The following is a 14,370-nucleotide window of genomic DNA, read 5'->3' on the forward strand; positions in this document are numbered from 1 at the left end:
AAAATAAATCCATATGACTCGGTGCCATTTTTGCACTAGATATGCAAAACATGATTCCTGGAAAACAAGCCGCTGTACTAGAAACCTTACTTGATTTACTAATTGTTCTTTTTTGTTGTTGTTGTTCAGCCTGAAATTTCATACATGGGAATCTAAAAGCTGATACAGGAAATTTATACAGATTAAGGAGTCTAATTCTCAAGCTATTTACGGGACTGGTTGAGTCACAATCATTGGTTTACTCAGGTACTCTATAAATGCAAAATTCCTACAATTTGGAATTCCTAGGAAAAGAACACTCACTTTTCTGGAAGGATTATATCAAGGTTGTTAACAATTCAGGAAGTCAATCCACCAGAGAAAAAAGATGCTGCCCAAGGAGGCAGATTTCAACACGATAAAAATAAACCCACACTACCAGCTGAACCACACATTAACCAAAACAAATTAAAAAAAATGTTTTCGCTTTTGTAGTCAGCTTAGGGTTCACTGTGTCATGTTAAACCAATTAAGCAAGCCATAATTCAGTTAACTTTAGGTAAGTGTTTGCCTATAGCGTATTCAAACAATCCAGGAGTTTTTGGGACCATTCCATAAGGTCATCATCCATGAAAATACACCGCATGAAAATTTACATGATAACATATGCAAGCCGATCCCGGATACCTTTTTCCTGATAAGTCTAGATGAGGAGCAGAGCAAGCAGTTTGCATGCAATCCCATGTACCAGGTGATGAAAGGTCTCTGGTTTTGCCTACAACCCTGAAGAATCACTAATTGTATTGGGTTAGAACTCGATTTCTTGAAATTGCAGCTTTCTATTGGAAATGTTAAGAGCTTGCAATCCCATCCTATCACATCTGATGGATACCACATCAGGGAAGGCCAGCTCAGAGAGACAAATCTGATGAAATGGCTACTTCATACTTAACCGATTTCTTAATTCTGGTAGCATACATGACTGCACTGCTTCCATTCTGAATACACTGTAATTATAAATACGATATGTTTCTAATACAATATATGGTTCTAACAACTACCATTGTAAGCCCGAACCCAGAATTCTCCCAGGTTTTAAGAGTTCACTCTTCCTGAAAATGGTAATGGGCTGGGGTTGTTTTTTTTTGGGGGGAATAGAGTATCCCACGAACAGCGCCAAAAATATGACATTACTTGAGATAATCACAAGAAGATCCAGGTTTGAGTGGACATTAAACTCGACAAAGCTTAAATACAATCGGATGATGTTTTGAACACTAGATTTCAAAATGGAGAAGACCGTCTTATTTGGCATTCCATTCTGGTTTGTGCTCAAATGTTTTGACATACAACAGAAATTTATGTTGGCAAAAAGTGATTTCCCTGTTACTAAGCTAACCTTCACTTTTTTAGGCTCCCTCTGTTTTCCAGGCCATTCGGGAGAAATTTCATTCGTTCTACTCAAACATAGCTGGGTTTTTCTTGAAGGGCTCTTTCAGAACCCTTGCTCAGAAAGATTTCTCTCCACTTCACAGTTCACCAAGTACAAAATCACACAAGCGGTGACTCTGCTTCTATTCTTTACCTGTTTACCTAACTATTATGATCCGAGATTCTTATCATGAGCCCTTTGTTTTCCATACCTACAAATTGTCTGGTCCCCTTAAAAACAAGATTAAGGACTCCTGTTCAACAATCGACTGGTGGTATCTGGTAACAAACAATAAGAGAAAAAGTGCAGCTGAGCGGAGAAGAGGGAGATGGAGGGGGTGGGGGGAGGAAAGTCCATCCATCAAAAATGTGGACATTTAGACCTCTTGGTGCCCCAGCTCCTCTGACTCTCAAGTTACAGCTTTCTGCGGTAAGTCTAAATAATATTCAAAATGATAAATGGCGCCACACTCTTGCTTACCCACCATCAATCTTTTTTTAAAGAACATCCATCTTCAAATCATGTATGTCTGAACCAAGTGACACAGAACTTGCCTGGATTCATTTACACAACCTCCAGCTCTTTGAACGATAGCTGTCAATGATACCCTTTCTCCTTTCACCAAGAAGTCACCCCTTCCCGTCTCCAAAAGAGAGAGAGAGAGAGAGAGAGAGAGAGAGAGGAGTGGTTAGAAGTTGACCTCAAGCTTAGAACTAAGCAGGCCGACCCATCAAGGCTCCTTTTTTGGTCCAAGAGGGAGCATCTACCTGTTCTCCAGGCCTCCAGGTTCTGAGGAAGCTGCTCTGAAAGGAGTTAGTCACCCTCCCCAAGAATTCCCTGGGACTTCTGCATCCGGCTCCCTCCCCTCTCCTTTTCCCGAAACCCACACCCCTCCCTGCTGTTTGGCAGGCTGCGTTTGATAAATGACACCTGTCATTCTGTCACAAGGGAAGGGTGGGTCAGTGATATATAGCTCTGCTGAAACGGAAATCGAGTCTTTGGCACAGCACAAGGCTTCTCCACCAGGATTTCGTTCCTCAAGTCTAAAATGAAATCTACGATGTTTCAAGTGGTTCGGGGGAGGACAAACTGACAAGAGGCCCATGGAGTTTGTGCATTCCCTTCCTCTTCCCCCAAGGGTTTGGTTGTTTTGTTTTGCTTTTACAAAAAAAAAAAAATATCCTCTCCATGCTATCCCTCCCCCACACAGAGAGAGAGAGAAGAGAAAGAGGGAGGGAGGGAGAAAGAGAGAAAGAGAGAGAGAGAGAGAGAGAGAGAGAGAGAGAGAGAGAGAGAGAGAGAGGAACGGAAGTCCAATTGCTGATGGGGAATTGACCCCTCCTCCCAAAAAAGTAAAAGGAGAGAGAGAGAGAAAGAGCTTAAAGAACATGCATCTATCAAAGTCCTTGGCAGTTATGATCCATGCTAAAAAATGTTAAATGTGATTTTTATTTATTATTAGGGAACGGCAACGGGGGAGGGGGAGAACAGAGGAAGGAAAAGGGGCTACGTGGGGAGAGAGTGCAATGCAGAGACCACAAGCAAGCCTGACATTGAAAGCAAGATAAAAATTAGCATGTTTGAAGTAATTGTCCCACAGCTTGACACCAGCATAGTAAATTTTAAAAGGGAAAAAATGTGTCAGGCACACGTTCGCTTCTCTCCCACCCACCCACCCACCCACCCTCCCTCCTTCCCTCCCCTCCTTTCCTCTTCCCTTCCCTTCCCTCCCTCCCCTCCTTTCATTAGCTCACTGGCAGGGTGGCACTTCTGAACCTCATTACCGCAAGAGGATTTATGATGCTGAACCCAATGGCAAAGAAAAGGCATCTGTCAATAATTGTACGAGCTGCACTCACAGCTTTGAAATCTCATTAAGTATGCAGTTATCAGGCATAAAGATCAAAAACATTACTCAACTCCGACAGAATCTTATGGAGGAACATTAATTAGCAACAGGCTCACAGCAATGTGTGTGTATGTGTGTGTGTATATACATACATACATGCATGCATGCGCGCACACACACACACACACACACACATATATATATATATATATATATATATATATATATACACACACACATACATACATACTTACATACATACATACATATATATGTTTTCTTAAGTTTTCGCGAGTACTTACATGTATGGTATTTAGCTTTGTTCGGGTATTTTCCCACGTCATTATAGTTGTGCTTTTAAAGTTGTAGCAACTTTAAAAGCACAATGTTTTTGCCGAAACGTTGCTACAACTTTAAAAGCACAACTATAATGACGTGGGAAAATACCCGAACAAAGCTGAATACCATACATACATACCATACATACCATACATACATACATACATATGTACATACATTCATGAAACCACTGTAAAAGTCTGACTCACAGACGAACACAATACAGGAGCCTGATGATGGCAGATGAGATTCTGCCGAAACGTTGCTACAAATTTAAAAGCACAACTACAATGACGTGGGAAAATACCCGAACAAAGCTGAATAAAACACACACACACACACACACACACACACACACACACACACATACATACACACACACACATATATACATATACATATACATATACATATACATATACATATACATATACATATACATATACATATACATATACATATACATACATACATACATACATACATACATATATATATATATTCTCATTCCTTCTCACACCTGCCCAGCCCCAAAAGGGTTCCCCTCCCATTCCGGTGGGAAAGAAAAAGGAAAAGAAAGAAACAGACTCATTCCCAGCATCTGAGAATGATCAAGTACATGAAACAAGAAAGAAAGAAAAGGGAGTCAAAAAAAAGGGGGGGCGGGAGAGTTGAGACAGTCTTGGCGGTGAAAATAGAAAAGGAAGAAGCTGTCAAAGTTGAAACGGATATCAGCGCTGGCCCTGATTACAGGGGCTCTATAGTTCCAGGCCTTTTTATCATTCCCTGCCATCAAAAACAGACTCGGTGTCACAGAGGCATGAGTGATGGCTGCCAGTCTCAGCTGCTCTCGCCAAGCGTGCCGGAGACGCCTGCTGAGATTTGGCCCTCAGGCAGCAAGGTTGACCTAGCAAGGAAAGGACTCACGGGCACAAAGCCCAGAGATACTTCAAAAAAAAAAAAAACCCCAAAACCCTGGTCCCCTGTCCTTTGCTTGAGAACAATTTGCTAACAGGATGGCCAGGATTTTGTTTGCTCAGCTTTCAGAAGTTAAATTCACCCAGCATGCCCAAAGACATCCATACATCCTGTGTTGGGCCTAACCCTTCGCTCTACAACTGGTAGACCGGCCCTCTTTTCCATGACTCACCTCCCTCCTCAAGAAAACACGAGGCCGTAAAATATAAATTGAAGAGAAACTTACAAAGTCGCATTTGAGGGGAGATCGTAAAATCAAGTGACCTTTGCAGCGTTAAGCATGGTGTGCAACTAATTAAGAACAATGGACTCATTAAACATCTTTCGCTCAGAATCCAGGATCTTCATGTACATCCTGTCTTATACGTGTTTTTATTTCCTTCTTGTGGACAACGGTATTTCCAAAGAAATACCCACCGCTCCTCATTAAAAAGAGCGGAAGGGAGTTAAAAGAGCACATTAACACGCATTTTTTGTTTGTCTGGGGTGCCATCATCTCTTTTTAACTAAATCTAGGATGTGGGAAGGGCTTAGGAGAGAAATGAAGAGTATCTATGAATTTCCCATCATGCCTCACTCCCAGGCACAACACAGATTCCATTTCCACAACTCATTTGCTCATTCAGTTGGTACTGTCCTATCCTCTGCAAGGCCAGCCTTCATTTTATCTTCATTTTTAGAAATATCCACTTGTTTGCACGGAGCCCGTGAAGACGATAAAAGGTTGTTGCATTGACTAAGGAAAGGCAAACAAAATTCAGACGGCACCTGGGTAAATGCATTTATGACCTTGATTCAAAAGTGTTTATATTTTTTTGTTAAACACTTGTTAAAAGTGTTTATATTTTTTTTCACAGGCTTACCACATTCAATTTTATTATGTGTAGCATCAAAGTGATTACAGCAATTATATTTAACAGAATTAATTATGAAACCTCCTATCATCCCAGGATACATAATGTATTAGATAAGAAGGAAACATCTACACTCCGCTAACTAATATTCAAAACAATCTTTTAAAGCTTCAAGGCAGAGCTAAAGTCAAAATTAGAACAAGAAAGAGCCACGAGAGTTACTAAAAATGGAGATTAAAAAACAAATAAACAAATAATGCCCAGGTTTGCAAAGGGATGTTCTGCCTAATGCTTTTCTAAGAAGAAGACAAAGGTATGAAAACATTTACAGAACATTTGTAATCATACACTAAAAATAATAGAGTAAAAGATTTTAAAAAGGGGGGGAAAAGCTAACTGTCTTTCTATCAAAATGTGCTTCTAAATACAGACACAAGAGTAAATGGGTGAAAGAGTCACAATTCTTTGTGTATGCAAAATAAATTCACTCAAAGCTTCATTAATATTAATTTAAATTCAGATGCCATTTACATTAAATTGTTCATTAAAAATGGCCTGTTTTATGCAACCTGAATTCTACAAAGAGCACACGAGAGGGTGGGATATTGGACCCAGTTTAATGACGAAAATGAAATAAATGAAAATGAATATTAATGCATCCCAGGCATCTTAAAATGTAGAACAATATCTTTTTTTTCCCTTAACAAAACATATTATGCGGATGCAGAATTCGGACGAGACTTTCCACCTGCCTTCCCAATTCTCCAATACAGGCTACGCAGATGCCCTTTTGACCTCTTCAATCTGAGCACCATAAGTGGATTTTTTAAAAAAGGAAAAAAATAGCATTGTTCTAAGAAGTTCAGCTAGATTTTTACTGGCTGAAAGTTGAACTGGGAAATATGACAGACTCTACCCAAGAAACTAAACATCTAAAATACATTGCTATAGACCCAAAGAAAAGAGCAGCGATCAGTTAAGAAGACACCTGAAAACATGAAAGACTAAATTATTTTGTAAAATCCATTATTTGTAATGAAACTTACGTGGTGCTAGAAAACTGGCAAATACTCAGAAGTCTCTTGATTATTTTTGCCCTTACATGTTAATCTCAGTGGCTGGTGGAAGGAAGGAAGGAAGGAAGGAAGGAAGGAAGGAAGGAAGGAAGGAAGGAAGGAAGGAAGGAAGGAAGGAAGGAAGGAAGGAAGGCCTTAACTTTGGATTTTTATTTTTGAGATAAATCATCATCATGTTTTCCTCAAGATTTATCCAAATTATAATTCATAGGCTTATAAATGCATTCAAGCCATTACTTTTTCTTTCTAAATCTTTTTTTTAAAAATCTTTTAAAACAAGAAACAGCGTAATCAAATGATGTGTTCCCTTCCTCATGTTATGTGTTACTGAAATACAAGACATTCTCTGTTTAGTCAGATTTAGGAAATTAATTTAATGAGTCTGCAAATGCTGGAAACTAGAATTAATCTGTCTGGGTTTTTAAAAAAGAAAGAAAGGCTTAGAGACATTTAAGTGCATGTATCAGGACACTTTATCAAGCTAACATAAAATAGTCATAGAATAAGATAAGATGACAATTTTATGCATGTGTCAAAGAATTTAAAAATGAATGCCTGTCTATCCCCTCTAATTACAACTGCATATTATCTGTCTAGATGAACCAGTCTATATCACTATTATTATTAAATGCCATATATTGCATTCGCCTTCTGATTCTTCTTTAAAAAAAAAACATTTCAACCGATAAACCATAATTTGGGAGTGTCGCTGAAAAAATGAAAAGGATTCCAAGAATGTAATATTGGAAGTGGTTGTTTTTATATCTAATACCTAATGATTTTGAAAATCATGTTAAGATGATGTGATTTTTTTTTTTTTTTTGCAGCCACGGTTTCTGAGCATATGTGCCTAATTCAGGGTAATATTGCAATGAGAGATGGTGGCAAATTTCTGCCTAATATTAAGAATTTGGAGATCCATTTGAACTATAAAATAAAATCTGCAGACAGATTGCCTTCTAAATGGCCAGGGCATAAAGCAATGGGAGAGATAGCCACAGTTTGGAGTACACAGGATAGGTTCTCTGTCTCCGTCCAAGGTGCGAATAATTTCTTTTTTTATTCACCCTTTTACTAACCCATTTGTACACACACCGGTGCAAGCTGACGCCCTCCCCAACCTGCGTTGCTCTGAAAGGGATCTTGAGCCCACAAAAAAGCGTCTTCCTTTTCAAGCGTTCTCCCTGATCACAGAAGCAGCCTTGACAAACAGGGAAAACTGAAGAGAATCTTGCTACCTCGCATCGCACATAGCAATAGACTGCATTCCCCATAACCCTGCAGCAGTCACAATTCATTCTAATCACTTTACAAAACAATCTTTAGTATAGGTTTTTTTAAAAAAGGGGGGGGGGCGAAATGCAGACTCGTGAGGCAATGTTAAGAAATAACTGCTGATACATCAGTTATTGACTATTTCACTCCAGCTCATCACAGCGCTCAAGGCAAAACGGAGATGAAAATGACAACATCAACAGCACACAATAAACTAGTGGCCCAGGAGAACACTGAAGAGGTAATTGACAGCTGTCAAGCTAATAGGAGTCGTGTCAGCTGATTCTGGAAAATTCTCTTTTCCAGACAGCTTTTTTTGGTGGAATTAGGATTGCTTTAAGGAGAGCTACGAATCACTCCATGCCTGCTACCATTTTTTTTTCTTTTTGTTTGTAATTGTTCCTAATACTTTACAGTGGTGAGGGGGGAGTGGAATAAGCAAAGGGCAACCATAACTAATCATTTTGTCAGCTTTCTGCTGGAAAGAATCTGGGAAGGAAGGAAGGAAGGAAGGAAGGAAGGAAGGAAGGGAAGGGAAGGAAGGAAGGGAAGGGAAGGGAAGGGAAGGGAAGGAAGGAAGGAAGGAAGGAAGGAAGGAAGGAAGGAAGGAAGGAAGGAAGGAAGGAAGGAAGGAGAGATAGCAGGTCAGGCTGCAAAGGAAAGGATCCGAAATTAAAAGAACACAAATTATTTTGGCTTCTTATCTTTTGCTGCTCGAAATCGCTGGCAAAAAGCTACTGATAAAATACAAGCTCAGGCGAATTTCAGTTGCCTGAACTGCTGGAATTGAAGACGGAAAATTAGATACGTTATATTCATTCATATCCCACTTTGTGCCTCTGAAAAGTTGCCAGCTGCACTGGGATGTAAGATCAACAAAGTAGTTCAAGACCGTTAAAAACCAAAATACAACAGAAGGAAACAGAGAGGGAGGGAAAAAAAAAACAAATAAACATCCCATTTCTCCACCTTCTGTGCCTGAAGTTAAAAAGTCACTTTCAATGTTTTACTAAACACACACCCATACAACACCACGCACACAATTCTGGAGAAGACATCTCAACTCATGGAACAGTGCAAGCCAGAGACAGTAGGACTTCATCATTCAGGGTTCCACCCAAGTGTTTTGCCAAGCATCAAACATTATTTTCCATCTTTTTAAGCCTCAGGTGGGCTCTCTCCATTGTGTGTGTCTAGATTCATACCTTGGCTCTTTTAATCTCAGCACCTTTTCCCCCAAAATCCCTGGAAAAGGATCTAAATCAGGGTGCACCTTAACAGGGCAAAAACAGGCCTCTTCTCCAAGTTACATCTTGGAGGCAGCGACATCATTCATTCTCTTAACTCCCCAAAATATGATTACAGCCACATCTTCCCCCCTCCACCATCTGAAATGATAGTGTTTTATATTTTAAGCATTTAAATACATGAACATTTCAAGCTGATTATCTTGATTCTCATCGATTCATATAAGAACCTCGGCTTTCCTAAACAGAAACCTGTTTTTCTCTATATGTGCACCATCTTTTAGCCTAACTTCCCAAATGCACCGTGCCCTCCTAGAAGCTTTTCTTAGCTCCTCCTTATCTACCAGTCTGTCTGTGCCACTTAACCTAAGACCTAAAGTCAACAAATCCACCATGTCCTTTTCACTGATTCATGAGTCCGTGGGACAGATTCAGCCTTCTCTCTTGTGGTGTGAACCCTCTGAGCCAAAAAAAAACACAAAGAATTTGCACACCTGCCTGTGCTATGCACAGCAAGCTCTCCGTGCAGCCAGGAGTGCTTTGTTGTTGTTATTCTACTCCAGACCATTATGAGGGCCCTAATTCCTATGACATGATTATCCAGGTACCAAAACCCATTTGTCACCTGCAGCAGAAAATTGAGTTAATGCACAACTAAAGGCAACCAGGACTGTGTAATATCAACTTGATTACATCAAACTAGTTCCAAACCTAATTCCGCTGGATGACACTGCGTGGAGCTTGTCATCTCCAATCATTAAAGCTGTCAGGAATCCATCAGGTTTACAGCTAATTAGGTGAACACTAATGAAGCTAGCAAAACAACTTTGCTTCTTTTCTTTTTTTTTTTTTTTTATGGCTGAGCGGACCTTTCCGTTTGGAGGAGGAGGAAGAGAGAAAGAGAGTGAAAGAGACAGAAAACAGGGTAGGTAGATGGGTAGATATTTCCAAGAATATTTTTCAAGCTTGCTGGAAGGCTGAATTACCTGAAAGATGAATCAACGTGAATTTGTGTGTATGTGTGTGGGTGCTTTCCGTCCAACACATGTAAACCCATCCATGCACACATTATTTGCTCTATTGCTATGAAGCGGTAAATGTGTGTGCTTTCTCTCCAATGCATGTAAACCCCTACACACACACACACATTATTTGCTCTATCACTACAAAGCAGTAAATTTACCACCCCTCCAAAATGCACCCTAAGAGCGGCCATGAATCTTATAACTTGCAGCTGTGAAATCAAATATAGGTGTGGGTGGGTATATCTCTGTTCCTGTGTACAGACATAGTTTGTGGTATATTAACACATTAGTGACGCTCATTGTGCTTCCCAGTGGCAGCTGTACTTCCCCTACCCTAAATAAGCAGAGTTTTTCCAGGTCTGCTCTCCAGCAACCCGTAGGACCATCAACCAAAGGCATTATTTTTGATCAAGGCAAACCGAATGTGGGAGAAAGAATGAAAGCATTCACTCTGCCAACATCGGATTGACCATTAGGCTATTGACAAATGTGCCTGTCGGGAGAGAGACAATTAAATCAAATATGAAACAAAGTCATTTTGACGGGATGTTTTGATAGAGCAGGTCTGTTCTTCTATTTCCTGTTAAAGCTACCTATAATCTTACTTTTTTTTAACAAATGATTTTTGTTTACTAATTTGCAATGTTTTGTTTATTAGAAATATAGATAGAGAGAGAGGGAGAGAGAGGGGGAGGGAGAGAAAGACTCTTTTAGGACATCTGAACAAAAAAAGAAAGAAAGAAAGGCTCCAGGGTAGATTTGATAATTGTTTTACAGTAATTTCGCATGTTGGTAAAACAGGCTTTGCTACCCTTTGCATTTTATTTAGCCTATCCACCCCCTTAAAAAAAGATACTTTACTTTTTCCCCAATAAGGCACACACAGAAAAACTGACTCATACCCAGCTCTGGATTGAAAAGAAAAGAGAAACTAAACTTTCACAAGCAAATCACACATCTATCCATACCTCAAAGTACAACATAATAATCTCCACACACTCCAACCTCAAAGCTTATGGACTAGAAACTTTTTGCTCCTGTTTAGTATGACTTTTCACAGTTGGTTCCATCTGAAGAATAAGACCTAGCTTCACCTTGAAATGAACCACAGTTTTCAAGACGGCCTTTTCATTTTAGCTACCTATATATTAAAACTCCACTTCATAAAATGGAATTGCGAATCCGTTTGGAAGCAAAACTCAGAGTCACCCAGAAAGCATTTTCACGATGAAACCTGTATGTGTGTGCATATCTTTTCACACCCTGTACAGGAGAATGGTAAACTTTCCAGATGTTTAAAAGATACTCAACAGAGGGGGCTGGGATGGGAGAAGCCTCTTCCTTTTGGGGTGGGGGAGGAAGGGATAAAGGAGACAATAAACAGATAAACTGCTTTGGGGAGATATAAGTTACAGTAGTGAAGTCCTGGCTCTACAACTTACAAATAATTCCTTAAAAAGTGCCACCTACAAAAACTTCCCTAAGTTTCAGATCAAGATATTTCCTAGAAGATACTGTGAAAGATACCTTCTTTCTGCAAGAACTAGGAGTCCCTCCCAGACCATCCTCTTGGTAGCACAACTCCTTGTAAAAAACCCAAGGCCCACAGACACACTGCGTGTGGTAGAGGTGAACCATCACCCTGACAAAAAGTTATGCTGACCCTGCTTCAAAGGCCACATGCCTGACGTCATATGGAGTCACTGTTACCATGGCAAGTGATTTCTCGAGGTTTATGGGGAATGAATGAAAAGCAAACAGATGATCTGCCCTCCATCAGCCCATCAGATCCAGCAGGGCAAACAGGCCAATGAATTGGTGTCATAGATTCTATTGTGGTCCACCTGAGTTAAAGATGACTGCCAGTAAAATGTAAGAGAGGGGAAGGAAGGAAGGAAGGAAGGAAGGAAGGAAGGAAGGGAAGGAAGGAAGGGGAGGGAGGGAGGGAGGGAGGGAGGGAGGGAGGGAGGGAAGGAAGGAAGGAAGGAAGGAAGGAAGGAAGGAAGGAAGGAAGGAAGGAAGGAAGGAAGGAAGGAAGGAAGGAAGGAAGGAAGGAAGGAAGGTGAAGGAAAGGAGAAGGGAAGAAGGGGGAATGAAGGGAGGAAGGAAGATGGAGGGAAAGGAGGGAGGGATGAACGAGGGAAAGAAGGAAGGAAGGAAAGAAGGAAGGAAGGGAGGAAGAGGAAGGAAGGAAGGAAGGAAGGAAGGAAGGAAGGAGGAAGGAAGGAAGGAAGGAAGCAAGGAAGGAAGGGAGGAAAGGAAGGAAGGGAGGAAGGGAGGGAGGGAGGAAGGAAGATAGCAGGTCAAACTGCAAAGGAAAGTGTGTCTAGATTCATACCCTGAATCTTTTAATCTCAGGTTTTGCAAATACTGTATAGCCATACCCCAAAAAGTGATCCCTTGTATGATGGGAGGGGGAACAAAGGAAAAAGAAGGGGAGGGGGTTGGAATAAAACTCTGGAAATAAGAAAGGAAATGCAAAAAAAAAAAAAACACAATTATTGTCATCAACTGACAAAGCCCAGGATCTTTTTGCTCTCATTTCCTGTAAGGCCTCAATCTTGGAAAGGAAGTGGAGGAGGAGATGGATGGATGGTCCTGAACTGCTGTCCTTCAGCCCACCCCAAACCCCTTAAGAAAGAACCAGAAAGAAAGTTGAAGGGAGGAATGCACACCATCAGCCCCCTAAACCTCCACCGGCAGGAGAAGGCAAGCAAAATAGCTCCACCATCCTTTCTTTGGGGGGGGAATGGAGGGGGGGGAGAAAGGAGAAAGCGGGAGAGAAGCCCACCTGGAAGGGGCAGCCAGTGGACAAAGGTGCCGGCGCTACGGAAGATCTGGACCCCCAAACCAAAAGCCAAAGTCCCGCCAAGAACTCCAAACAGGAGCGGGGAGTGGGGGGGTTCTTTCCTAGGACCCCACTCCTCTTCCCTCCCCCTCTTCTCTTCCTCTAAACCGCCTCGAAGGGTCGGGCCAGTCAAGAAGAGGGAAAGAGAGCTGGGGGATGAGGGGGGGGAGAGGAAGCGAGCCCTGCCAGGAGGAAGACCGGAGGTGCCTCTCCAGATTCCCCTCTTCCCCAAAGGAGCCGGGACCGGGGGCGGGGGGGGGCAGTAGTAGGGCACCCTCTCCCTCCCCAGCCGAAGCGCCCCGAAGACTCCGCTGCTCGTACCTGCTGAGCGCCGGGGCGCTTGCTGTTTCCTCCTGGGCATCTTGCCTGGCCGCGTCCGCCGGCAGCGCCTGGAGGAGACGGGGGAGCTGGCGGCGTCTCCGGGCTGGCAAGGCTGGCAAGGCGACGGGCTTCAGGGCGCCTCGCTCCAACCCGCTGGAGCCACTCCAGGCTGGGCTGCGAGGCGGTGGCGGCTGCTGCTTCTCCTGCGGCGGCGGCTGTTGCTTTGTTGTTGTTGTTGTTGTTGTTGTTGTTGTTGGTTCTGCTGCTGCTGCTGCTGCTGCTGCTGCGGCCGCCGCCACCCCCGCCGCCGCCGCCGCCGCTGGGCATGCACGCTGGGGTGGAAGAGGAGGAGACGGAGGCGGAGGCAAGGCGCGCAAGCAGGGCGCAAGGACTGCCCCGTTCGCGGCGGCGGCGGCGGAGGCGGCGGCGGCGGGCAGGACGGCCGAGTTTTGACAGGTCGCCCCGCGGCCAGGAGGAGGCGGAGAAGCCCCCCGACCGAGCGGGAGGGGATGGGGGAGGGAGCCTTTCCCCTCCCCGCTCTCCTCCCTTGGCCTCCGCCGGCAACTCCGGAGCCCTCAAGGCATCAGCTTCTCGCTTGCTTCCTCCCCGGGCGCGCTTTCTCCTTCGCCCTCTCTCGGCGGCGCTCCGAGGCGCGGCGCGGTGGCTCCGCTCCCCGCAAGGCTGTGGCGGCGGGCCGGCGGCTGGGTTTCCTTCGGCGCTGGCGCTGGCGGCGGCTCCGGCAACAGGCAGGGGCTGGAAGGGGGAAAAAAGGAGAGCAGCGCGGCGTGACTCTTTGCGCGAGAACCAGGCGGGCGCCTCCGCCTCTGCCTCCGCCGCGGCTGCTGGTGCTGCTGGTGCCGCCGCCGCCGCCCCTTCCCTCTTTGCAGCTCGCCCAGCAGCCGCCCGGGAGCGCACGGGCGGCGGGTTGAGGGGGGGGCGGGGAGGCAAAGGGAAGGGGGGCGGGCCAGGCGACAGAGGGGCATCCGGATCCCCCCCTCCTCCTCCCCAAGTTCAGAGCCGGGAAAAGGAGGAGGGGCGAGGGAGGGAGGGAGGAGGGGCTTCGCTCTTCCGCCAGAAACTCCCTCTCCAGCCTAGCGCCATTCTGTGGACGCCTCCTCCCGCCCCCCCCCCCCCCCCCCCGCCGGGG

At 43.9% G+C, this 14,370-nt stretch overlaps 1 protein-coding gene across 1 annotated transcript in view; it reads right to left on the reverse strand.

The window, feature by feature from the left end:
• TSHZ3 (teashirt zinc finger homeobox 3) overlaps positions 1-13,526 on the reverse strand; it is a 90,232-nt gene extending 76,706 nt beyond the window's left edge. Inside the window, exon 1 of the mRNA XM_087971518.1 lies at positions 13,224-13,526. Within this exon, the coding sequence (XP_087827644.1) occupies positions 13,224-13,263 (40 nt within the window). The 5' untranslated portion in view covers positions 13,264-13,526. The remainder of the gene's footprint in view (positions 1-13,223) is intronic.
• Positions 13,527-14,370: the final 844 nt, after the last annotated feature.

This window comes from Notechis scutatus, chromosome 9, assembly GCF_049901735.1.
Source record: "Notechis scutatus isolate UNSWTSFEM ecotype Mainland chromosome 9, rNotScu1.2, whole genome shotgun sequence".
NCBI classification, from domain to species: Eukaryota; Metazoa; Chordata; class Lepidosauria; order Squamata; family Elapidae; genus Notechis; species Notechis scutatus.